General features: G+C 50.3%; 2 protein-coding genes across 13 annotated transcripts in view; one reads left to right on the forward strand and one right to left on the reverse strand.

The window, feature by feature from the left end:
* Positions 1-11238, forward strand: part of DENND11 (DENN domain containing 11) — a 29768-nt gene extending 18530 nt beyond the window's left edge. Inside the window, exons 5-10 of one of the 5 annotated variants that reach the window (XR_007518507.1) lie at positions 825-963; positions 1934-2065; positions 2245-2395; positions 3039-3107; positions 5368-8502; positions 9313-11238. Coding sequence is in view for 3 of the 5 variants with exons in the window: in XM_049894641.1 (XP_049750598.1) it covers positions 825-963; positions 1934-2065; positions 2245-2395; positions 3039-3107; positions 5368-5563 (687 nt within the window). In the remaining 2 variants the exon portion in view is untranslated. Of the gene's footprint in view, positions 1-824; positions 964-1933; positions 2066-2244; positions 2396-3038; positions 3330-5367 lie in introns of those variants that run through there. The other 4 variants (XR_007518508.1, XM_049894641.1, XM_049894643.1 and 1 more) reach the window with 4 other exon arrangements.
* Positions 1-24910, reverse strand: part of AGK (acylglycerol kinase) — a 115826-nt gene that overhangs the window by 16498 nt on the left and 74418 nt on the right. For 7 of the 8 annotated variants that reach the window (XM_049894648.1, XM_049894645.1, XM_049894644.1 and 4 more), the window contains 2 exons: positions 18741-18811; positions 16673-16757 (listed from right to left, as the gene is read on the reverse strand). In XM_049894648.1, the coding sequence (XP_049750605.1) occupies positions 16673-16757; positions 18741-18811 (156 nt within the window). Of the gene's footprint in view, positions 1-10992; positions 15321-16672; positions 16758-18740; positions 18812-24910 lie in introns of those variants that run through there. The other variant, XM_049894649.1, reaches the window with a different exon arrangement.

The raw sequence follows: 24910 nt of genomic DNA on the forward strand, positions 1-24910 counted from the left end.
CAGCGAGCCAGGGCGAGTGGCGGGCAGGCGGCCGGTGGCCTGCAGAGAGGCCTGGGCGGTGTCCCACTTGGAACCTGCAGGCTCCTGCCTGGGCCCAGTGGCCGGGTCCCTGTAGACTTGGCAAGCTAAGCTGGGGCTGTTGCTCGTCTTCTATCCTCCCAGTGCCCGGTTGAGGCTTTGAGCTGAACTTTTCATCAAGATACACTGTCATAGAGACACTTGAATTTCTGACTCCTAAAGACTTAAGGTCTGCTGTTTCCTCTGCACGTCTCTCACCCTAGTAAAGAGGCTGTTGTCAGCTGCCTTTCAGTCAGCCCCCCACTCATGGTGACCCCCATGCACGATGGAAAAAAGTGCCATCCCCATGACTGATGGCAGGTGGACCGTTGTGATCCACAGAGTTTTCACTGGCTGATCACCAGGCCTTTCTTCCTAGTCTGTCTTAGCCTGGAAGCTCTGCTGAAACCTGTTCAGCATCACAGCAACATGCAAGACGGGTGGTGGCCCTGCATGAGGTGCACTGGCCAGAAACTGAACCCAGGTCTCCTGCGTGGAAGGCAAGAATTCTACCACTGAGCCACCACTGTCCTCAGTCATCAGTGACCCCTAAACACAAACTTCAGAGTGCCAGAGAAGCTGTTATCTTTATATATGTCCAGTTGAAGGATAAGCCTTTTAAAGGGAAAAATACCACTTTGTGTGGAAGTAACCACCCCTTACTGTATCTGTGTAGTTGTACTTGGGGTGTTTGGAGGAGAGGGTTTCGCGCATTTAACATTGCTCCCGGTCACATTCTAATGTGCGGCTCCCGCTCTGTCCTACAGATCACACACCCCGCCGGCTGCATGTCTCAGTTCATCAAGTTCTTTGGCGAGCAGATCCTCACCCTCTGGAAGTTCGCTTTGCTGCGAAAACGCATTTTGATATTCTCCCCCCCGCCCGTGGGCGTCGTGTGCTATAGAGGTAACGGGAAGCCGGGCAAGGGCTCTCACACGCTGCAGCGTCCTCTAGTTGTGGACCAAGTTCAGAAGAGTTGGGCCAATCGCGAGTTTTTTAAGCCTGGGGGTGGCATGTTGTAATTGGATTTGGATTTCAAAGTATGGGCTTGGAGGCAATGGCTCAGAAGACAGATGGGTGGTCTGGTGACAGACAAGGGGCTAGCTTAAGGCAGAGGGTGGCTTCCAGATGTGCTTGATGGACAGACTTGAGAAAACCTGGTGTCTGACGGACTCTGAGGTTCAGATGTGTGTGAGGCTGTACGGGAGGAAGAGCCTAGAATGACAAGTGTGGGGGGCTGCCAGAGGAGGGGTCCAAGAAGAGGCAGGTGGGGAGTTAATACTGGATATGAGGTGTCTGAGCCTCCGTGAGGCATTTCTGGGAAGGCAGCCAGCAGGTACCTGCATGGTTGGGCCAGGACCTTCGGGCTGGGGTCTAAGATTCGAAGGCATCACATAGATGGTACTGAAGGCCGTGAGGCTGGAGAACACGCTGGGGAGACTGAGCGAGCAGAGGTGTGGCAGTGCTGTGGTGCCAGCACGGCAGGTGGACAGCAGTGGTCAGCAGAGGAGCTGAGGTAGGATAGGGAGGGAGGGAGCCAGAAGATGCCAGGGGGACAGGAGCCAAGGGGATGGAATGTTTGGAGTAGTGGGAAGCCAACGGTGTCAGATTTGAAGCTAGACCTAGTGGGCAGACTCAATACTATCTCCTGGACTTGGCAAGCACGTCGTGGGTGGCCTTGGGGACAGCTGTGGGACCCCAAGAAGTCCCCATTGCCTCAGACTGCAGGACACCTGGTAACTCAAGTGCCAGGACAGCCCAGAGCAACACCCCTATAGCTCCCCGGTGGGTTGAGTATACAGAGAAGGTGCTGGCCCTGGGCTTCAAGGGCAGAAGGGTGGGGGCACGGCTGAGCCCCTCGCCCCTATCCCCACAGTGTACTGCTGCTGCTGTCTGGCCAACGTCTCGCTGCCTGGCATCGGGGGCACTATCCCTGAATCCAAGCCTTTCTTCTACGTGAACGTGGCCGACATCGACAGCCTGGAGGTGGAGGTGTCGTACGTGGCCTGTGAGTGCAGGGCCACCCCCACCCCAGCACTGCCACTGCTCTGCCCCCCAGACCTGCTTAGCATCCAGATGAAGCTCCCTGTCCCAGGGGTTGGGCCGATGCCCCTTGCTTGTCCCCCGGGGTCTGGCCAGGACCCCTCCACACGGCTCAGCCCAGTCCCCTGACCCTGGCTTTTCCAGGCACCACTGAGAAGATCTTTGAGGAGAAGCGTGAGCTGTACGACGTCTATGTGGACAACCAGAACGTGAAGACACACCACGACCACCTGCAGCCCCTGCTGAAGATCAACAACGCCGACAGGGAGAAGTACCGGCGGCTCACCGAGCAGAGGTGGGTGTCTGGCAGCATATGTGTGCTGTGAGGCACTCGGAGAGAGGACAGCGGGGTCTCTGCAGCCTGTCCTGTGCTGGGCTGGGACAAGGAGAGCCCCTGCCTCATGGCACGTTCCTGCCATCTTCGAGGCGTTGGATGGTGGGCACGGGGGGCGGCCTGTGTGGGTGAGGAGCAGGCGCCTGCACTTTGTCCTGGTGGGAGGCCGCATGGATGACTCCTTTCCTGTGGACTTGGTAATCTGTGAGGCCCCGGGAAGGGGCAGTGGCCCGCCCAGATGGCCATGCTTAGGTTGGCTGTGTGTGCAGTTAACACACCGTTTCTGAGCACCCAGGTCATGTGGACACAGCACTGGAGACTTCCTTACACATTTGCTCATGCCAGCCCCAGAAAGCAGGCTATCCTGTATTATCATCATCCCATTTCCTAGATAATTGGGGAAGACGGTCACATGCCTGAGGTAACTCAGGGCAGAGCTGGGCCTGGACCCCAGGTTTGGACCCCAAGCCCTATGTCCTCCTTCCCTGCCCCCCTCTCCCCCACGTTTGGACGGTGTGGGGGCTGCTGCTTTTTTATGGAAGGGGCGGCAGTGGCTGAGTGATGGCCTGGCAGGCTGTCAGAGTCTGACGTGGCCCCTCCACAGGCAGATGCTGCTGTACTCCCAGGAAGTGGAGGGGGACTACAGCCCATGTGAAGAGGACCTCTTTGTGCTGTGAGTCAGGGGCTGTGGGCCTGCGCCAGCCTTGACCCCCTGCCCCAGTACAGTCCAGGATGCCCTTGATCACTGCCAAGGGCATTAAGAGCTGGGCTGTGCAGTCACCCTGAGCCTGAGATGCCAATGGGGGACCTGGGGAGTTGGGGAGGACCCCAGTGCTAGGAATTGTTAGAGGGTGTCCTGGTACCAGGGGGTGTCGGTAGGGGGGTGTCCTGGTGCTGGGGGTAGCTAGAGGGCGTCTAGGTGCCTGGTGGGTAAGTTGGGGGGGCATCCCAGCACCAGGAAGAGTTGGTGGCGGGGGGAGTGTCCTGGTGCTGAGGGTAGTTAGAGGGCATCCTGGCACCCGGTTGGGGAGCTGGGAGGTATCCTGGCACTGGGGAGTGGGAGGGGCACCCTGGCACTGGTTACCTGGTGGGGTGTACACACAGCATGTCCATAGCTCAGAAGTGGCCTGTCTCTTGGGATCCAGGGACTCCCATCCATCACTTCCTCAAGCAGACGGTTGCTTGCGCTCAGTATTAGGACTAATCTGCAGGCTTAACTCTGGACTCCGATGAAGCCTGTCCCCAGATCTGGTGGTGGGGCGGGCGCCATGGCCTCCATCCCTCAGAACGGTGTGAAGTAGAACAGAACTGTAGCTGAAACAGAAGCAGTTCTCTAGCTTCCTGCTGGGTCTTCTCACCCGTCCTGGGGATGGGGAGTAATACTTGACTCAGAGCCCTTTCTGGCTTTAGATTGAAAACTCAGTGTGGACCTTCAGCGAGGGTGCGGTAGCCCCGCTGCACTGTGCTCTCAGACAGTCACACTATAGGGACGAGGCTGTGTCTGGGAGGGGAGCAGAGTGCGGGGCAGCCTCAGGAGGGTGCCACCACCACCGCCTCTGCTGTCTCCGAGAGTCCACAGGCTCAGCTGGCCGCAGAGCTCTGGAGAATGCAACCTGTAGACTGAGGCAGTCCATGCCGTTTCTGAACACGGTGTTACCCACGTGGCACCAAAGATCTGTGACATTTCAATCTTTGCATAATTTTTCCAAAAAAAAAAGTCATCCGGGGATGACAACACTGCCCAGGGGTTGCGCTGAGTACTGCTGTATCCGTGCCTGTGGCTGGCTGCCCTTCCTCCTTTAAGGGAAGCTCACGCCCAGGGTGGTTGGGTCAGAGACTGGCTTGCCCCACTCCTGGGCGTCCTTCCTGCTGCCCTCCTGTCTGCTGCCCTGTGCTGTCTGCAGGGTCTGGGCTGTACAGCCGTCTCCAGCTCCTGCCCCCCTGCTGCTGCTGACCATCCTGCTTCCTTGAAGTCTTGACTTCAGAACTGAATTACCAGGGTTTTTTTTTTTTTTTTTTTTTAATCTTTCTATTCTCCTTGAGACCAAGCAGGAAGACTGGTGGGGGACCTCTTTCTGAGTCTGTGTTACACCCTTAATAACTCCCTCTTAACAGTGCCAGACCATCACACGCTCAGAGATTTTCTAAATGGATAACACACTCGGCTGCCAACGTAAAGGTTGGTGGCTCAGGTCCACCCATAAGCACTTTGGAAGAAAGGCCTGGAGGTCTCCTTCTGAAAAATTAGCCATTGAAAACCCTACGGAGCACAGCTCTGCGCTGACACACACGGGGCTGTCACGAGTCAGAGTCCACTCGACAGCAGCTGGCTTGTTTACTTTGATTACTGCCGAAGGGTTTCTTTGCCAGCTTCAGTAAAAAACCCAGTGCCCTCGAGTCAGCAGTACCTTCTAAACCAAACCAAACCAAACCAAACCCATTGCTGTCAAGTCGATGCCAACTCATAGTGAGCCTACAGGACAGAGAACTGCCCTGCTGGGTTTCCAAACGGTGGCTGGTGGGTTTGAACTGCTGACTTTTTGGTTAGCAGCCGAGCTCTTAACCACTGTGCCACCAGGGCTCCCAGTACCTTAAACCAAACCAAAACCAAACCCAATGCCGTTGAGTCGATTCCATCTCATAGTGACCCTACAGGACAGAGTAGAGCTGCTCCATAGGGTTTCCAAGGAGCACCTGGTAGATTCAAACTGCCGACCTTTTGGTCAGCAACCGTAGCTCTTAACCACTGCGCCACCAGGGCTCCCAGTACCTTATAACCCTTTAACTTTTACCTGGTTTTCTTCTTTCTTAAAAGATATTTCCAATTTACTTTTGAGACTTTTTCAAGTACACTGAACAGGTACTGTGTGAATTCAGGGATGAGTGCCTTTGTCTTGCATTCCCTTTTCTTGTTTCCTGTCTTGCAAACGCAGGTTCTTCCTAGAGCAGAACAACCGGATATTCCAGACATTGCTGGAGGTGGCTGCGAGTCAAGACAAGACGCTGACAGCAGAGCACGCCCGGGGCATGGGCCTCGACCCCCAGGGGGACCGCAGCTTCCTCCTGGACCTGCTGGAGGCCTATGGCATTGACGTCATGCTGGTCATTGACAACCCATGCTGCCCGTAGGAGGAGGGAGCCAAGGACCAGGAGCTGCTCTCACCTGGGGAGAGCAGCCTGGAGTTCAGCCCAGCCCCAGTGGCCTCATTTTTTATTAACTTGATACAAAGGAATATTGTTGATACTTTCCAAAAAGTCTAATTTTTGCAATTTCCTTTCTTCCCTAGCGGTAAGATGAGATCACCTTGGCTTTGTGTCCGGTTTGGGGGGATGTTAGAATCTACCACTTTCACCCAAGAGCCAATGATTTCTGGGCCTGGTTTGGTCTTAGGTACAAGAGTAGACTCCCATCACTTGGTGAGTGACGTGGGAGCTGAGTGAAGGCCATGCATCACTAGGGGAGGGTCTGGGTCTGGAAACATTAGGATGGATGGTTCAGAAAGTCTGCGTAGTCTCTATCCCTCCATGTGCTCAATGGTAAGACAGCATGGCCTTAGAAGTGCCTCTGCCTAAAGGCCAAGGTAGACCAGATAACTACCTAAGGTTCTATGAATCTATACCCTTGGGGTTATGTTGCCTCCCTGCATACTGGGCCAAATCTGAGTCTTCTATGTCTACTAGCACCGGGACCTCCAAGAGGGACCAAATGGTGTTTGCGATGGGGTGACAGCTGAAAATAAAATAGAAGAAGCCCTGAAACCCTTCCTAAGTCAGTCAGTGGTGGCCATCCAACGTGACACTCCTTGTTTCTCTGACTTCCCACCTTTTGGGAGACTCCCGGAAGCCAGTGCTGGCCAGGGAGCTTGCAAGCAAATCCATCTCACCATCAGCCCCCTTTAAGGACTACACATCTGCATGGAGTCATCTGGGCAATTGTAAAGGGTTCATTTACACCGAAGGACAGAGTGGAGGTGGTTCAAGCAGGATGGAGGTGATGCTTATTCACCTGGATGAGAGCTCTCCAGTGGCCTTGCTAGTGCAGCTTCTGGACCAAACAGATTCCCTGGACTAAGTTCAGAAAGTACTGCAGCTGGTTAACTCAGGTTGGGGTATCGTGCTAACCAGGCTGTTAACCAGTTTGGATCCTCCACAAACTTCTCTTCGGCAGAGGCAACTTTGTTGAGCTAAGTAATTGGGGCCAGAGACCTAGCAGATTGGCTACAGAAAAAATATAACAGTGCCTTCTCCCAGCAGAGTGGACAGGGAGCCCCGGCGTGTAAGGAATGAACGCATCTGTTCCCCTAGGTGTTCTGCTCAGGGCCAGCCCGGTTGCTTCCTGCCTGGTCTCTGGCTGGGTGTGTGATGGACACCGTCTCCAGTGAGACAGCAACCATCCATTAGTAAGAAAGCCTCCCCTGGGATTGCAGACTTTAGGTCTTTTGGCTGTACTCTGGGATCTTGACCCGGGATTTTGGGTTGTTTGTTGTTGACAAAGGACTTCTCCACACTTCTTGCTGGCTCTGTGTGGGAATAGCCATCCACGTGTCCACGTGAGGGACCAGGCCCCCGCCAGCCTCATGGGCATAGCATAGCAATTGCTTTCACCTGGACAGCACACAGGTCTTGTCACAAGACTAGGCTTTTAGGGCTTATTGCTTTTTTCAAGTTATTTTCACTGTTGCTCCTTGATAGGAAGCTAACGACTTGAGAGAGTTGGGCGTGAGGATAGATAGATGTCGGTTTGCCAAGGTAGAATCTTGTCTGTAAATATATAAATAGGTATGGGCATTAAATGTAAGCTCTACAACTAACCCAGTTTTCTTCTCTGCAGCGTGGGCTTCGCCACCATTTCAGTGACGTCTATGTTTACAAAAGAAAAAAACCTGTGTTAGAAGCTGAGGCTTTTCCTTTTCTTCCTCTGAGAGTGGCCTTCTCTTCTTGTCTCTCAAGTGGGAGGGGGCCTTTCTAACTTGGGTCAAGTAACGGCTATTTTTAGGGGTACCCTAAGGCTCAAGGTTTTCTGAGTTGGGGAGGCAGGGTTACGAGTAGGGGCATGGCAGAGAGGAAAGGATTGGTTCTCTTGGGGCACATGGCAGACCCCCCCTTCTCTGGAACTTTCTGGAAGGATACTCTGTAAGCACGCCTGCCCCAGAGCCCTTGTGCACATCAACACTCCTGTCTCCAGGCGCCGATGCAAAGGTAGCAGGGTGATATCGAGGCTCCTGTGTTCCCACTGAATCGTCAGTCAGGGTCCGCGTTCCCTTTAACCACGTTCTGCTCTCGGCAGCTGTCTGCTCTTGGCCTCTCCTTAGGTCTCCCTCAAGCTAGCACAGAGGGCCGCAGGAGAACTGACCAGTGAGGCAGTGGCACATCCCAGTTCATGTGGGGCCGGGGCCAAGCTGGCCCTCCCTCCTGCATCCCCTTGAAGAGGAAACCCGCAGATCGGGCCTCCCCCCACCCTACTTCCAGCTTCCCTGAGGGGCACACCCTTCGCACAGCCCTCTGCCCCGACAGCAGCATGTTAGCTCCTTAGTCCCCTTGCCATGGTCTTTAGCCCTCTCTCTGCCTTCTGATGTCCGAGGTTTGCCAGCATCATGCCTGTTTCCTGTGTAGGAGATGGTGGAGGACAGCAGTGGCCAAGGGCAGCTGGAGATGTGAGCTCTGAGAGCGATCTGCTCGTGTTCAGAAGGTCGTGACTCCCATTCACTGTCTCCTTGTCCTGTCTACAAACCCTGCAGGGGCAGGACCAGGACCCCTGGCCTTCTGGAGCAGGCTGGAAACCCAGGGCTCAGAAGCCGAGGAGCCATCTGCACCCCTACACAACTGCAGCTCCCCTGCCTAGGCTTAGTCCTGTGGGATGCCAAGCCTGACCTGTTGCCTGCTGTGAACCTGGGAGTACCTCGTGCCAACCTGGAAATGCTGCTGACCTGTGACACTGCACTGCCATCCAAAGCCAAGCCAGTTGCCATCGAGTCAATTCCAACCCATAGCAACCCTACAGTACAGAGCAGAACTGCCCCATACGGTTTCCGAGGACCGCCTCGTAGATTCAAACTGCCGACCTTTTGGTTAGTAACCAAGCTCTTAGCCACTGTGCCACCAGTGCTCCCGGAAAACAAGAGTCCTTGTGGGGCTGGAATCCAAGTTTGGAGTGGGTTGAAATCCATGTAAAACATGGCAGAGGCCTGTCAAAGTGGATTTTTTGTTCCCTTCTGTGAGCTTGGCAGATGGTTAACACCTTTGGGCACACGTCCAGTTGTCCTCTGGCTTAGAACTCTTCTCCAGGAGTCACACAGGCCTAGCGATCTGTCTGGAATTACCTTTGGCTCTCGTTAGGCACGAAGCATTCCTTACCTGCCGTCAATCCATCCCAATGTGCTGTCCCACCTTGGCCTGCAGGTACATGACGGTGGGATGAACGGAAGGCCTTTCCCTATAGCACCTCTTTCAGCAGGCAAGGGGAGAGGCTGAAGTCACCATTTACCGGTGGACAGAATTTAACACGAGCACTCGCACCTGTAACTCACCTTGGTTTGTTCCACATGAAAACAGAGACGGAAAACTTAAGAGTAGCACGCAGGTGCAGAGAATTCCAAGTGCCACCTGGGAAGGTCTGCTTCTCAGCGTGACTACGATATTTTGGCTAGATGACCAAGGTAAATCATAGCCGAGTCACCATTTCATCCTGGTGGCCCTGAGTATCACCTCGCTGACTCAATACACTGAACGGTCGTCAAAAATAACAAAAGAATTTGAGTATCCACCTGGAAAGCCAGGCCTGCAGAGCCTTTTGTAAGGGGCAGTCGTCAGTGAACCTTCAGTGGTGGGACCTCAGGGCTTGCCGCTCGCCCTTGAAAGCCTCACTTTTGCCATTTCAGCAAATCATCCTTGGAGGCTACAAGGGGGAGAGGACGCTGCTGAGTAAAACGACAAGGCCACATTCAGTCTCAGTGTGAACCTGCGGCAACGTGATGACAGCTCTCAACAGGCAAGAAGTCAGCCTGTGGCAGTGGGGCTTTCATCTCACTCTTCTACTCTGGGAGTGGCCGCCCAGTCCATGAGGCGGCGGCCCCCCATCTTCTCCCTGCACCTCCAAGTGGTACCCGCTGCTCTGCAGTTCAAGCCCGTGGGCTGACCTCATTTCAGGAAAACCCTTTTCTGGTTCAGGTAGGGGACGAGGAGCAAAGGGCTCCTGTACTCCCGTGTCCCAGATTTTTCTATTCCCTTTTATGATAATATACCTCTGTTCCTAGGAGCGACTGGAGCCCTGAGGTTGTGGGAGGAGGCCAACTGTGAATTACGCTAATGCTTCTCTTACAAGAAATGGAAGTTTATTTTTATAGCGGTACTACTATGTGGTGAACCGAGTATGCAGATGTTGAAATGGAAGGCCATTTCAGAACTATAATCCTTGAAGAAATAGGCAGTTTTGTAAATTAGTGGAGGCTGGGACCCCCTAGGAGTTTTATTCTTGAAAGGTTTTGGAGAGTGAATCAAGCAGCTGTGCTGTGAAATCTTCGTGGCTGTCCTTAGGAAGCAGTCTCGCCAGTCCTATGAGGACGGCATAAGGCCACCAGCCTTCAGGAAAACTCCAAGCAAGGGAGGTAAACGTGATTCTGATCACGAGGCCACTTGGTTAATGAGAGGGGGTGCGGCGTGTGAGGTGGTTCTGTAAGTGGCACTTTAACTCATCTTTGGAGCTGGAATATGGGGGCAGCTGAATGGAACTGCAAGTTCAGAAAAGGAGTAAGACTTTTCTAGTGCTGTGTATAGAGAGAATGGTAGAGAAATGAAGTCTCTGCTTTCGTCTTTTCAGAGTTTATTCTAGAATCTCAGCAGAGCATGGGCTTTTAGAGCTAATCTGATCTAAATGAAGAAAAATTACTTAAATACCACAGTAGAAGGATAGGGGTGAATTACGTTTGCTTTCGAATGCCTCTTTAGTAATAAATTTACTTTGCTTCCTAAGTACAGTTGGAGAGCACAGGGGTTGGGTAGCGGATTACAAAACAGCCGATGACGACCACAAAATGAAAAACCCACACAGAGGCAACTGAGTTAGCTGGCTGCAAAGGTATTTAATTGACATTAGAGTGAAAGCTCCTTCCTTCGGGTACAATTAAGCAAAGAGAAAGCCTAATGATTTTTGGAGGTGCCATTAGGAGTAAGAAGTTTGGGTCTCTCACGCCCACAGACCAGGAGTGAAGAGGGTGTAGACTCTGTGTAGGAGAATTTAGAGGCATAGAGTACAGGAAAGCAAACTTCACTCCCTTTATTTGCCCAAAGCTCATTGACTAAATTTTTTTATAGGTTTGGGAAATAAATCCTTTCTGAAAAAGAAATAGTTGTAGCCTTGGAAAAATTACTTTCCTATTTTCTTCCAAGTTAGGATCAGCATAGCCTCCCCCTGTCGCCTTAAATATAAAATCCCATATTTTGATGAATACCCCAGCATAAGGGTTATAGCAATAAGAGAAACTGAGTCTATTTTTGTTTCAAGACTTTACTTCATATTATTAGATCAGTAAGAGAGTTGATAAATTTTACCCAGAGTACCATTGCATACAGGTATATTGTTCTCCCCCTCTGTTTTTAATGGTGATCATTTTAAAGTCCTAAAGAAAGCTGGCTGAATCCTGACACTAAGAGCAAATATATCTTGAGTTAGGTTTGTTCTGTGGTATGATGACTTCCATGTATATCCTATCTGTATATGTCTGGACCAAGCTGTGTGGAGAAAGGTTGATATAACTATATTTACAGAAAAAAAGTTTTTACTATTAAAGTTCACATTTTAACATGAATGTGCGTGTGGCAGTCCTTTATCTAGTCCAAGAAACACGGTCTGTGGTAGGGAGGAAAGGTCCCGGCCACAAGAGAAGCTCACATGGCGAATGCTGACGCCACTCACAGTGATGATGGAGGAAGCTGAGCGCTGGTACCTCTACCCCCAGTGGACATGGTCTGGATAAGCTCCGAGGTGACAGAAACCAAAGTGACGAATAACATCCCATTCGGTGAGCCAAGGCCACACAGCCTCAACCACTCAGGCTACTTCTGGAGAAGAACCACCAGAAACTGAAGCCCTTTTGTTCCAGAAAATCTCTAAATCTCTTACTATCAAAGTTTAGTTTAAGACTTTATGTATTGGAATACACATAAACTTTTATTTCACTTTTAACCATTTGGGGAGCTATTTATTTTAAGCCAGTATAAATCGCTAACATTGTTGGCTCTGGAATCAAACTGCCCGTGTTCAAAGCCAGGTTCCTGCTTCCCAAGCTGCATGACCAGACTGCTGCCTACCTTGCTGAGCTGTCATGAGACAAGGTACGGTCTTGGCAGGTGGTAATTACAGCCATGTGCACAAAGGCATGAAAATCAGATGTGGGGCAACAGAGACAGCTTGATTCTATTCAGTAGAAAACATCTGCTATGTGTTTAAATAGAAATAATCTTAGCTTCTGAGTGAAATCAATCTGCCAAAAGTTTTGTACTAAACAGGAGGAGGAGGGACTCAGGACACCTCAGAGTCCACATCCGGCCGACAAAGATCACTCTCTCCTTGATGCATTGCTAAATTTCTTATGTGGCACAGAACGGGAAGAACAAGGCAATAAAATATAAGAAAACCAAGTTCTCACAGGATATAGCTTAAATCAAGAGAAAAAAATTGAAACAAGTAGTTAATTTAAAACTGAGTAACACTTTAATCTGGGTAAGATCTCCTTCCCCAACCCTACATACCCGCTCTGATAGAAGGATTGGAGTCACTCAACAAACCCGTTTCCAGGCAGGTAGCCTGACATCCTGTGCTGGTCTTTACATTGCTGAAGAACCAGGACACGCCAGGTTCTCCTGCGTCAAGTAGAAGCTCTTACTTTCCAATAGCACAGCACCCTTCTTCCTCCATGGGCAGAATGACTGCAGGTGCGGACTCCTGCCATCAGGACACCCCCTGAAGAACACAACGCTAAACGAGAAGGCCCTATATTTTGTGAACTTCATCACTGGGCTTTTCATAGGGGCTATGGACTGTTTTTTAAAGGACTGCTCTTCAGTCTCTGAGGGCTTCAGAAGCATGGACACAGGCACTGCCTTCAGACCGGCCTGGTGGTTAAGGCTGCCAGCTCTACTTCCCGCCTCCTGTTCACCCTGCTCCTACTCCCTCTTTCCAAGAAGGCTGCGTCTTGCCCGCCTCACTGCGTGCCCTGCCCTTTAGAGTGCAAACACCTCGAGGCACTGAGCAAAGGCAAATGGCCGCGGTCGGATTAAAAGTAAATGATCCCATGAGACTGGATGACAAATCCTTAGCCAATCAGGTCATTCTCAGTTCTTTGCTTTCAACAAGAGAACCTAATCCGGTTTTTAGTTGACCGTTGTTGCTATCAGCTGCCCTTGAGTTGGCTCCAACACAGTGACGACACGTACGTAACAGAATGAAATATTGCCCAGTCCTGCACCATCTTCATGATCGTCGGTATGTTTGAGCCCACTTTTGTGGCCATCGTGTCAATCCACCTCATGGAGGGTTTCTGACAATGGATCACTGTGACTTCTGTAATGGAATTCCAAAGGCACTCAAAGAACTCAGTGGCAGTGTTAGGACATTATTTTTCCTGTTCCCATTTACTTACCCATCTGCTTACATCTGTAAGAATGAAAAACGGACTCTGATGGATGCTGAGCCCTGCCTCATCTCTGCTGTTACAAAAACGGCAAGGTGGGGGTGTCTGAGCTCCTCTAACTTCACAAGGAGGAAGAAAAATCAAGATCAACGGCCCGAGGCTGAGTCCTAGGAGGAGGTCAGGCATGCCTCCTCTTCCCACTGTCTTCAACCAATTCTGACACCAACCACCCCTCCCAGGGCACTCTCCGCTTCTCTGCTGGGTTCAGTAATTCATTGCAATGACACAGAATTCGCAGACAATACTCACGATCACAGGTTTATTAGGGAAGTAATAGGCTACAATTCCGGCTCAGGAACACTCAGGATACAGCTCTTCGACCAGGACAGCTTGGCTGGGCCTGCAGGCAGGCCTCCCTGTGACCTCTACCCCGCACAGGCAAGTGTCACAAAGCTCTTTTAGCTCTGCCGGTAAGTGCCCAGAGGCACTGCGCTCTGCCAGGAAGCCTCCAGCCGGAAGGCCCTCAGCTTTCTTGCTCTGTAGGCCGGGAAGGTCACTATAGCCGTCTCATGCCTGTCTCCTGGGTCTGCTGCCTCTGCTGGTGCTGTTTCTCACTGTCTCTAGAGTTACAGCTCTCTCTCTCTCCTGGATCTAGGAGCTTCTCAGAGCAGAGATCCTGGGTCCAAAGGACACACTCCATTCCTGGCTTTTCTTTCTTGGTCGTGGTGATAATCCCCTCCTCCCACCACTGGGATGGCTCATCTTTAAGCCTAATGGGACGGCAGAACTGACCAATTCCCCTTGGTAGGCCACAATTACCTTATTTGCATATTTTTTTGTGGGACCCAATCACTTAGGTGGGAGTTACAAGACCATGGCGAGAAAGGCCATATAAAAATGATCCACGGCACCGCAGCTATGACTAACATTAATGTATTCTTGGATAAATGAACTAATTGAGATAAAGAACATTTCCAGTAAAATGTTAATGCTTAGTCACCAAACATTTACATCAACGTTGTTTTTATCACGTGTGTACCAATAACTGGAAAAAATGTACTCTGTAATCAACGAACATTTAAAGCGGGAACTAAAAAAAATTCCATTTATATAGTGTGTTGGTGAGATGACGATAGGGCGATCAAAAACTAGTTTCAAGCACAAAGACAGATGACATTATGATAACACGCTCCTGAGCGCAGCGAAGAAACATATCCAGGGAGAAAGGCCGATATAAACTTTCCAACTATTTTAAGAACTTGTTCGTCTATTTTTTCAAATGGATATGAGATAGCTGCGGTGTTAAAACTGCATCAGATGTATTTAAACGAGTAGCGCAACAACTTTATTTTAAAATGTCAATATTTACACAACATCAGAAAGTACATAGTCGGCAACTATTTAACTTACCATGAAAAATGTCAGACGTCAACTTAAACCTGAGGGGCTACTTGATTCTTCAGAAGACTTTTGGGGGTAGGTGAGCAGATGTTTCTGGCCCACTGCTCTAAAACACTGTTTCTTCAGGTAAGGGTGAGGGCGTACTTGTAGAATCACAGGGGACGGAGTGCACTTTTTAAAAATGCAGAGTCCTGGGCCCCACCCCAGACTGAGTTATTAGGTTTGGGGCAGGCCCCAAGTAAGTCAACTTTTAACACGCACCCCAGGTGGTTTTCATGCAAACCGACATTTAAGAACCACTACTTAAAAAAAAATAACTAGTATTTTGCAGTATTTTAGCCATGGCGGAAGAGGGAACCCACCTCACGTACGGTTTTGACTGAAACAAGAGCTGACTATGGGGCACTGACCAACAGCAGCATTGGGGAGAGACAGAGGAGGAGTCGGGGAAGGAGGGCAGCCCAGGAGACTGGGCAGCCTGGGGCCCCTTCCCATTGAAGCTAGGCTCCCAGGTGCTGACAGAGGCCTGGCCCTTCCCATCCACAGAGCGGGAGATGTTCCAGAAGGAGCTGGGGAGGCCAGTGTTGAGGAGGGTCAGCTGTCACAGGAGATGAAGGCATGGAGTGTGGAGGGCTGATGACAGACACTGTGGGGACAGCCAGCCTGTTCCCGTGGGGCCTGTCCTATGGGGCTGGCCCGGGCCCCTCTGGCTCCGTCCTCTCCTCAACTGGCCCCCGCAGCATCTGCTCCCGCTTCCTTGGGTCGCAGAAGAAGTGCAGCTTCCGGGGGAGCAGCGTCACCTCCACGGGCATCGCCTCATACTCTTCACTGTCGATGCTGAAGGAGCCCCCTGCTCCCTGCAGAGATAGCACCAGCCCGCTCAACCTGTCAGGACCTGTGAGGTGGGGTCCAGGACGGACAGCCCAGGGCAGCGCCTTCCCCCGGGGCAGCGCCTCCACCCCTGGAAGCGCCTTCCCCCAGGGCAGCGCCTGGGAGACACCAGCCTCCCTGGGGATGAATCTTAATGCTCTGACAGGCGTGGTATTGGAGCTGGGGCACCCCAATCCCAGCATCCACGGAAAGGATGTGCTTTCTGTGGGGTCCGTCACTTCCTGGTGGGTTTTGGAATTTAAGGATTAAAGTATATTTTTCAAATATTTTTTAAAAGACAGGGGTCCTGTCATATCTTAAATGAATTCACAAACATGTGACACAGTCCTCTCGGCCCAAGTCTTTCTCAAATGAAAAGTAACAAAGACACCACGTCTCTCAGAAAGCCGTGAGTCCGCCCAACCATCTCCTCTAGGGCTGGCTTAGCTCACACCCTGACATCATCAGGGCTTCAGGAGGCCCTCCCACCACTGGGTACTGGATCCAGCATTTGTTTCAGTGAGCGTGGGCCAGCCACCGCGGGGATCCTGTCGACTTTACCATGATGTTTTCAGAATAGGCTGATACAGTGGCCACCAGGCTTCAGAGGCAGCTACAATGACTCTTATTTCCTGAGTCAGTACTAAACCAAAAACCCAAACTAAACCCACTGCTGTCGAGTCCATTTTGACTCATAGCGACCCTACAGGACAGAGTAGAACTGCCCGAAAGAGTTTCCAAGGAGCACCTGGCGGATCTGAACTGCCGACCTCTTGGTTAGCAGCCGTAGCACTTAACCACTACGCCACCAGAGTTTCCGAGTCAGTACTAATCGAACAACTAACCATACAACTTAGATCGCGTTTCCAACTCTCAACTGCACTTATGCACGTTGTTCTTCTAAACTCTGCATTTCAAAACACAGAAAAAACATGATGCCGTCCTGATCCTTCTAAAAACGCCAGGGCAGCGCCCCGTTACGACATGCCACCTGGAGAGCCTCCCAGGGCTAGAGTATTATACGCTTTGCTCAATTTACACGGGGAAGAATGAAGGCTCAGGGAATGTAAAGAGCCCCTGTGAGACCCCCCCATCCCTGGAGAACATGGCATGCAGCCTGGGGTCTCTGGGAGGCCCACTCTGAGTCCACAGCTCAGGGAGCGTCTCTCTTCCCCTTTGGGGCTTCCTCACAGAACCCAGAGCCTGTCCAAGAGCTTGGCACAGAACAGGTGCCTCAGTGTGGGTTAGTTAACAGAGGAAGGAAGAACAGAACGCAGAAGGGAAGACAGCAAGACTGAGCCCAGCGCCTAGGCCCGCCCGCCACCCACCACCCACTCACCTGGGGCAGCAGCAGTGTGCACTTGCTTGCCTGCAGACACTCAGTGCCGGCGAGACACAGGGTGGGGTCCCGCATCCGCTTGCTCCTGTTGACACAGGAGAGGGCAGGCTTAAAAACTGGTGATGGCAACGGCATTTGCATCCCAAAACACAGCACGCTCTTCCTCTCTTTTCGCGAGGTTAAAAAGTCACACAGGTGTTCTATTACGCTGTGGGGTTCTGTGAATAACCTTCCCCTCAGTGATTCTTGTTCAACACTGTGATGTATTTTAGAAAAGAAACTGTACTTGCTACAGATAAATGTGTGTGAAGCTAAGTCTGGGTGACTCTGACTTGTTCTTTATATCTAAATTGTTCCACGTGGACCTAATTCTGGGGCTATTAAAAAGCTCAAATTTAAAAATTACAATTAAATTCCTTAGGACAAGTACTAAACTCTTGTTACTTGGTACTTTTGGTTTTGTGATTATTACTTGAAGGAGAAACATTTTTACTCAAATTTCATGTAGATACTTCTTTTACATATATGAAGAGCTAGTCTTAGTTCAGGTGATTTCATATACTCATATTAACAGTCTACTTAACACGCTATTGGGAGAAAGATGTGGCGGTCTGCTTCTGTAAAGATTTACAGTCTTGGAAACCTTATGGGGCAGTCCTACTCCGTCCTATAGGGTCACCGCGAGTCAGATGATTCAGCGGCAACAGAGTTGAGTTTATGGGTAGCATACTATACCTTCAGCTTGACTAAATGCCTATGAAGTGGAACTACCAAGCTCTACACACACACGTAACATACATACCTCCCACTGTATGCATACACACCCATAGCTAGTGATGCTACATGGACAAAGAGTAAATGCCAATCCAAGTCAGTCAGTCAGTCCATCATTTATCATTAATTTACAACAGTAATTCTTTGCTACATGAAATTTTCAGCAGTTTTCTGAAACAATTTTGCAATGTCCTATTCAGCTACCCAGAAAAAACGGACTTTACTTGATTTCACTTCCTGTGGAGACCAAAAGGAAAAGTGTAGCTGGTGCTGGCGATGAAGGTAACAGGAATGCAGAGCCTAATGCCTTCACCCAACTTAAGCAGCATGGTCAGTTCTTCTGTCTGTCTGCAGACATCAGCATTATAGAAGATCTGTGCCTATGGCTGGCCCCCCGACCAGTCTCTCATGAAGACAGGGTGGGGTTCCTGGACACTCTGTAGCAGAAGGGAAAAGCTTTTCCCTTCTTCTCTCTATTACAGTCACAGGCTGCAGGGTCAGCTCTCAGCCCCAGGAAAACCTGGCCAAAGGAGCGCACACCAGAAGCGGACCAATGACCTTCTGGTGCCAGGCACCGGGATCTGGACAAGAAGTGGCCGTGGAGGCCGGCTGCGCAGCAGCAACGTCCAAGCCCGTGTGGGCACAAGGGGGCGCTGCGGGACAGAGCCCAGGACGCAGGCCGCCTGTTGCCATGGGGACAGCGGCTCCTCAGTGCTGAGTGGAGGAGGGCGTCCTCGCTCGCCACCAATCCAGCTCTCGGCGGAGCGGGCCCGGCCAATGGGGCGGGACTGCGGACGGAGGGCCTTCTGCGTGGGAGGCGGACAGGGGCTTGGGCAGCGTGTGGGTGGACCGACAGGAAGAGACACGCCACCATCTCCAGGGAGAGAGGGTCCCACTGCTCCGCTTCCCAGACTGGGAAAAGGAGTCGGAGGCGCGGATGGCTGGTGCACGCGCGGGGCCCTCAAGGGCAGGATCAAGGTTCGGTCCGCTCCTGTGACCTGGGCCTGAGTTCTCACACCTGCTGCACTGCACGACCTCCTCGCCACCAACTCAGGGAGAGCCTGGCGCACCCCGAGCTCCCCCGCGTGCACCCCGAGCTGCCCCGAGCTCCCCCGCGTGCGCCCCGAGCTCCCCCGCGTGCGCCCCGAGCTCCCCCGCGTGCACCCCGAGCTCCCCCACGTGCACGGGGAAGGCAGAGGAGGAGAGGCACCGTATGCACGCAGGCCCCACGGAGCACCTCAACAGAAGGCCGAGAGCCACCCCCGGCCCCTGCCCCCCAGGCCCAGCCGCTCACCCGATGGTGATGAAGTCTCCTTTGCTGACCGTGTCGGGCTCAATGCAGATGGTCATGAAGTCCTCGGGGCTCTGAAAGGGGAGGAGGGGAAACATCAATCAGTACGCCGAGGGCCTTGGCGAATGCGGCCTGGTGGTCTTCAGACCCTGCGGTTCATACTGGAGCTGGGCGTTAGAGAGGACCTGTGTCTGCATCCTGAGTGCATCCCATTCCTTGTTGTTTTTTTTTCACTAACGGCTCTATTGAGGTATCATTTACATACCATAAAATTCATCTGTAATGCTTGTTTTTTACTGAAAGAGCCACATATAAATTGTGCCATATTCAGGGTGGGAGGTTTCTGAAGCTCTGCCACTCACTAACACTCAAAGCTGCCAGCCTCCGGGACTCTGCCCCTTGTAGGACCGGCTCTCTGCCCACCGGGATCTCCACCCTTGGTGGGCCTGGCTCTCCACCCACTGGGTTATCCACCGCCGGCTGCTCTGCCCCTTGCAGACCTGGCACCCTGCCCACCTGGCACTCCACCTACTAGGCTCTCCACCCACCCTGCGCCCCGCCCATCCTGTGCCCCCACTCCCTGGGCTCTCTGCCCACCTGGCGCACCACCCATCCGACCCAGCCATACTGTCTCCCAGCATCAGCATCCCACCAGTCCTCCTGCTTAGTGGCAGGGAGGGCCCACGGATCCGTGCTCTCTTCAAAGGACCTGCCTGCAATTTGGGCATGCAGCCAGGGCCGCCGCGTTTTAAATGTTGTAAAACCTTTCATTCCCAGTCACTAGAGCTCTGGGAAAACTGAGTTCCAACAAGGCGTCTATGAAAACAGACGTGGTTCTTGTACCATTTCCCCAGTCTGCCAGGAGCCAGTGGCCAGCAACACACACCACCATTTCTGGGTTGGCTGCAGACAGAGACTTTGTTTCTCCTCGAACAGGTTCGCTGTCCGTGGCTCCAGGAGAAGGCACGAGCCTCTGAGGACCTGAGGTCAGAGTCCTGCCCTGGTACAACTTTACCTCTCAGCCAGGAAGAACAAAGCAGAGCGAGGACTTTGCTCAGAGCTCACCTTTTATTCAACAGCTACTTATCAAGTGCCAAAGCCTTCCAGGTGCTTAGGTTACAGCAAAGAACAAGGCTAACTTCTGCCTACAAGGTACCGTCCCTCAACTGGGGGAGGGGAGGGGCAAATAGAAACCACCACACTCAAACAATGATATATTCACAGGAAATGGTGAATGACAGAGTACCTGCAAGTACAGGCAGTCCCTGGATTATGAACGTCCGACTTACGGGGCACTCGTACTTAAAAACAGACTGCCACAAAGCCTAGTATACTAAGAACGGGAGTTAAATATGTACAATGGTTCGTAATAATAAACACTGGCATTACTTTCTGACACTCACGAAAACATCAGGTGGTTTCGAAGTATTGTCTTACATGCATTTATCATACCCAGTGTGTAAAATATATACTGTATACTAAGACAAATGTTTGACTAACGGACGCTAAATAAGAACCCTATGCACCTGTCCTGATTTACCTACAAATTCAACTTAAAGACACACTTGGGAATGGATCTTGTTTGGAACCAGGGCCTGCCTGTGTATTAGAGTACATAAGAAGATAAGGAGATCAGAGAAATAATGCAAGGAGTGCCAGGTGCCACTGCTGGCACAGAGTACAAGTTTAAATCAGTCTGGCCCATGGAGGGCATGTGTTTAAAGTGGTCTGGCCCGTGGACGGCGCATGTTTAAAGTGGTCTGGCCCGTGGACGGCGCGTGTTTAAGGTGAGCCCAGCTAGCCTCACTGAGGTGATTCCTGAGAGACCAACAGGAGCGAGGGGATCAGCAATGGGGATCTCCAGGCTGCAGTTCTCAAGAAGATTCACCTGGAGGGGTGTCGGTCTCTGGCATGGAGTGAGGCCCAGCACTAGCACTTCTAACCCATCCCAGGTGATGGAGAAGCTGCTGCTCCAAGGACGGCACTGGGATAAGCTCTGGACTCAGGCGGATCCAGGCCAAGGGAACGGCCAGGGTAGAGGCCTTGGGCGAGGACAGCCAGGAAGCCAGTGTGGCTGGGGCGGAGGGAGTGAGGGGCAGCAGGAGGAGAGGGCACCCGAGAGGAGGAGGGGAGGCCAGCAGGCCAGCTGAACACAAGGCAGGCTAGCTTCATGCTGAGTGAAATTCGGAGCCTCTGGAGGGCTGGAAGCATCACTCTGACTACCATAGAGAAGATGGAAGGAGGATCTCTAGTTGCTGTGTCTTGGCGGTCCCCTCACCTGAGGGAGACCTCGAGGGCTCCCTGCCTGTGCTGTGGCTGGAACCTCTCTCTTGGCTGGGCAACAGCAGGGTTCTTCTTGCTTGTTTCCCTCCCCTCAGGGTCACCACGCTACGCTGCTGCTGCTTGTCCCAGCATCCCACAAGACTTCCTCATAGGTCTCACCCAGCTTTTTAGTTGCTCAAATGCAAAAGTAAAGCTGGGGCTTGTGTTTCCATCTTGGTGGAAAGCAGACGTCCCAATCAACATTCAGAATCAGTGTACTTCACCACACCGAGATGAGATGAGGAAATCTTATCATTTCAACAATTCTGAAAGGCACTTGATGACATTAAATATCCACTCACGATAAGCTCTTAGCAAATGGGAAATGAAAGGAACTCGTTAACAAAAAAAATAGCAAACTCAAGAACGAAGCAATGAGCCCTTTCTCGCTAAGATCCTGCCACAGTTTTCTACTCAACACTGTACTCCGGTCCTGGCAGAGAGGGCAGAGATACAAGACTGGAAAGAAGAAACAAAACTTCCATTATTTGCAGCTGGTATGACTGTATCTGTAGAAAATCCAAAAGAATCCACAGATAAATATAATTAATAAGAATTTAGTTAGGTTGCCGGTTAATCAATATAAAAAATCAATTACATGCCCATAGGCCAAGATCAGATACTTAGAAAATGAAATTTTAAGAAATACTATCTATAAGAACATCAAATAAGATAACCAGGAATACATCCAGTAAAAGGCATGGAATGTTATAGAGAAAACTATACTATTTAATTGGAAAACACTAAAGACCTAAATAAACGAAGAAATACAGCATCTTCCTTCTACAGAAGAGCCAAAATTGCTCAAATGCCATTTCTCCTTCAACTGATTTATAGGCTCAGTGTAATCCTGATCAATACATTTTTGTGTAGAACTTAATAAACATTCTCAAAGATTTATAAAAGTCTAAAGAGCCAAGAATAACCAAAAGACTGTTGAAGGAGAAGAAAAAGGTAAAGGGGCTTAATATAAAGTTATAATAATGAAGCAGGGGACTAGAGTATTAATAGAAGTGTGTCACCTGCATATCACAGGTTGTTAGTGGAGTCTTCCTCCAGTCCTGATGCCTGTTCTTCATATAGTCCAGCTTCTCTGTGTATTTGCTCAGCATACAGATCCAATAGGTATGCTGAAAGGATAGAACCCTGACGCACACCTTCTCTGACTTTAAACCATGCAGTATCCCCTTGTTCTGTCTGAACAACTACCACTTGGTCTATGTACAGGTTCCTCATAGCCCAATTAAGTGTTCTGGAATTCCCATCCTTTACAATGTTATTCATAATTTGTCATGATCAACACACTCGAGTGCCTTTGCGCAGTCAATAAAACACAGGTAAACATCTTGCTGGTATTCTCTGCTTTTAGCCAGGATCCACCTGACATCAGCAATGTTCCATGCTCTCTTCTGAATCTGGCCTGAATTTCTGGCAGTTCCACGTCAATATGCTGCTGCAATGGCTTTTGAATGATCATCTGCAAAATTTTACTTCCCTGTGATATGACATCGTTCAATAATATCTGCATTCTGTTGGATCACCTTTCTTTGCAGTGGGCACAAACATGGATCTCTTCCAGTCAGTTAGCCACGAAGCTGTCTTCCAAATTTCTTGGCATAGATGAATAAGCACTTCCTGCATTGTATATGTTTGTTGAAACATCTCGATGGATGTTCTGTCAATTCTTGGAGCCTTGTTTTCCGCCAATGTCTTCAGTACAGCTTGGACTTCTTCCTTTAGTACCATCAGTCCTTGATCATATGCTACCTCCTGAAATGGCGGACTGTCAACCAATTCTTTTCGGTACAGTGACTCTGTGTATTCCTTCCATCTTCATTTGATGCTTCCTGTGTCGTTTAATATTTTACCGGTAGAATCCTTCGGTATTACGACTCAAGGCTTCAATTTTTTCTTCAGCTCTTTCAGCTTGAGAAATGTTCAGCATGTTCTTCCCTTTTGGTTTTCTAGCTCCAGGTCTTTGCACATTTCATTATAATACTTTATCTTTTCATGTCACCCTTTGAAATCTTCTATTCATCTCTTTTACTGAAGACTGCAGCCTTCAGTATGGACTGCACCTCAACATAAAGAAAACAAAAATCCTCACAACTGGACCAATAAGCAATATCATGATAAACAGAGAAATGAATGAAGTTGTCAAGGATTTCACTTTACTTAGATCCACAAATCAACGCCCATGGGAGCAGCCGTCAGGAAATCAAACCATGTATTGCCCTGGGCGAATCTGCTGCAAAGGAGCTCTTTAAAATGTTGAAAAGTCAAGGTGTCACTGTGAAGACTAAAGAGCACCTGACTCAAGCCATGGTGTTTTCAATCGCCTGATAAGCACGCAAAAGCTGGACAATGAATAGGCAAGACCAAAGAATTAATGCTTCTGAATTACGGTGTTGGTGAGGAATACTGAATATGCCACGGACTTCCAGAAGAGCGAACAAATCTGTCTTGGAAGAAGTGCAGACAGAATGCTCCTTAGAAGGATGGCAAAACTTTGTCTCACATACTTTGGACATGTTATCAGGAGGCATTAGTGTCTGGAGAAGGATATCATGCTTGGTAGAGTAGAGGGTCAGCAAAAAAGATCCTCAGTGATATGGAAAGACACAAAAAACAAAAACAACAACAACAAAAAAAACCTACCGCCGTCGAGTAGATTCCGACTCATAGCAACCCTAAAGGACAGAGCAGAACTGCCCCACAGAGTTTCCAAGGTGCGCCTGGCGGATTCGAACTGCCGACATTTAGGTTAGTAGCCATAGCACTTAACCACTACGCCACCAGGGTTTCACAGTGGCTGCAAAAATGGGCTCAAACATAGCAAGGATTGTGAGGATGGTGCAGGACCAGGCGGCATTTCATTCTGTTGTACATAGGGTCACTGTGAGTCAGAACCAACTTGACGCCACCTAACTGGAACAACAACAGAATACTAATACAAGTACGGAGTCCAAGATTGGTGCAAATGGTTAAGTGATTGGCTACTAACTTAGCAGTTCGAACCCACCCAGAGGAGCCTCAGAAGAAAGGCCTGGCAATTTACTTCCAAAAGATCAGCCACTGAAAACCCTATGAAGTACTGTTCTACTCTGAAACACATAGGGTGGCCCTGAGTTACAATCGACTTGAAGGCAACTGGTTTGTTTTTTTTATTATCTGAATAAACCAAAAGAAGAGAAGAGAGCGCCTAGAAATATGCCCATGTGTACAGACACTTGGTGTATGCCAGGTTTGTGGCAGATCCATGGGGAGAAATGGGCTTCTCAGTAAAGGGTGCTGATACAACTGGCTTTCCATCTGGAAAGAACAAACAATTGGAGCCTTACCTCCATCACCCACAAGACTCAATTATGCCGCCATTGTTAGGTACTATCGAGTCAGTTCTGACTCACTGCAACCCTGTGTACAACAGAATGAAACACTGCCCTGTCCTGTGCCATCCTCACAATTGCTGTTATGCCTGAGCCCATTGTTGCTGCCTCTGTGTTAATCCATCTCATTGAGGGTCTTCCTCTTTTTTGCTGACCCTCTACTTTATCAAGCATGATATCCTTCTCCAGGGACTGGTCCTTCCAGAGAACATGTCCAAAGTATGTGGGGGCAAAGTCTCACCACCCTCACTTCCACAGAGCACTCTGGCTATATTTCTTCCAAGGTAGTATGTTTGTTATTCTGGCAGTCTGTGATATATTCAATATTCTTCACCAACACCATAATTCAAAACCATCAACTCTTCTTTGGTCATCCTTATTCACTGTCTAGCTTTCGCATGCATGTGAGGTGATTGAAAATAACATGGCTTGAGTCAGGTACACCTTAGTCCTCAAAGTGGCATC

The sequence above is a fragment of the Elephas maximus genome, chromosome 8, assembly GCF_024166365.1.
Source record: "Elephas maximus indicus isolate mEleMax1 chromosome 8, mEleMax1 primary haplotype, whole genome shotgun sequence".
NCBI classification, from domain to species: Eukaryota; Metazoa; Chordata; class Mammalia; order Proboscidea; family Elephantidae; genus Elephas; species Elephas maximus.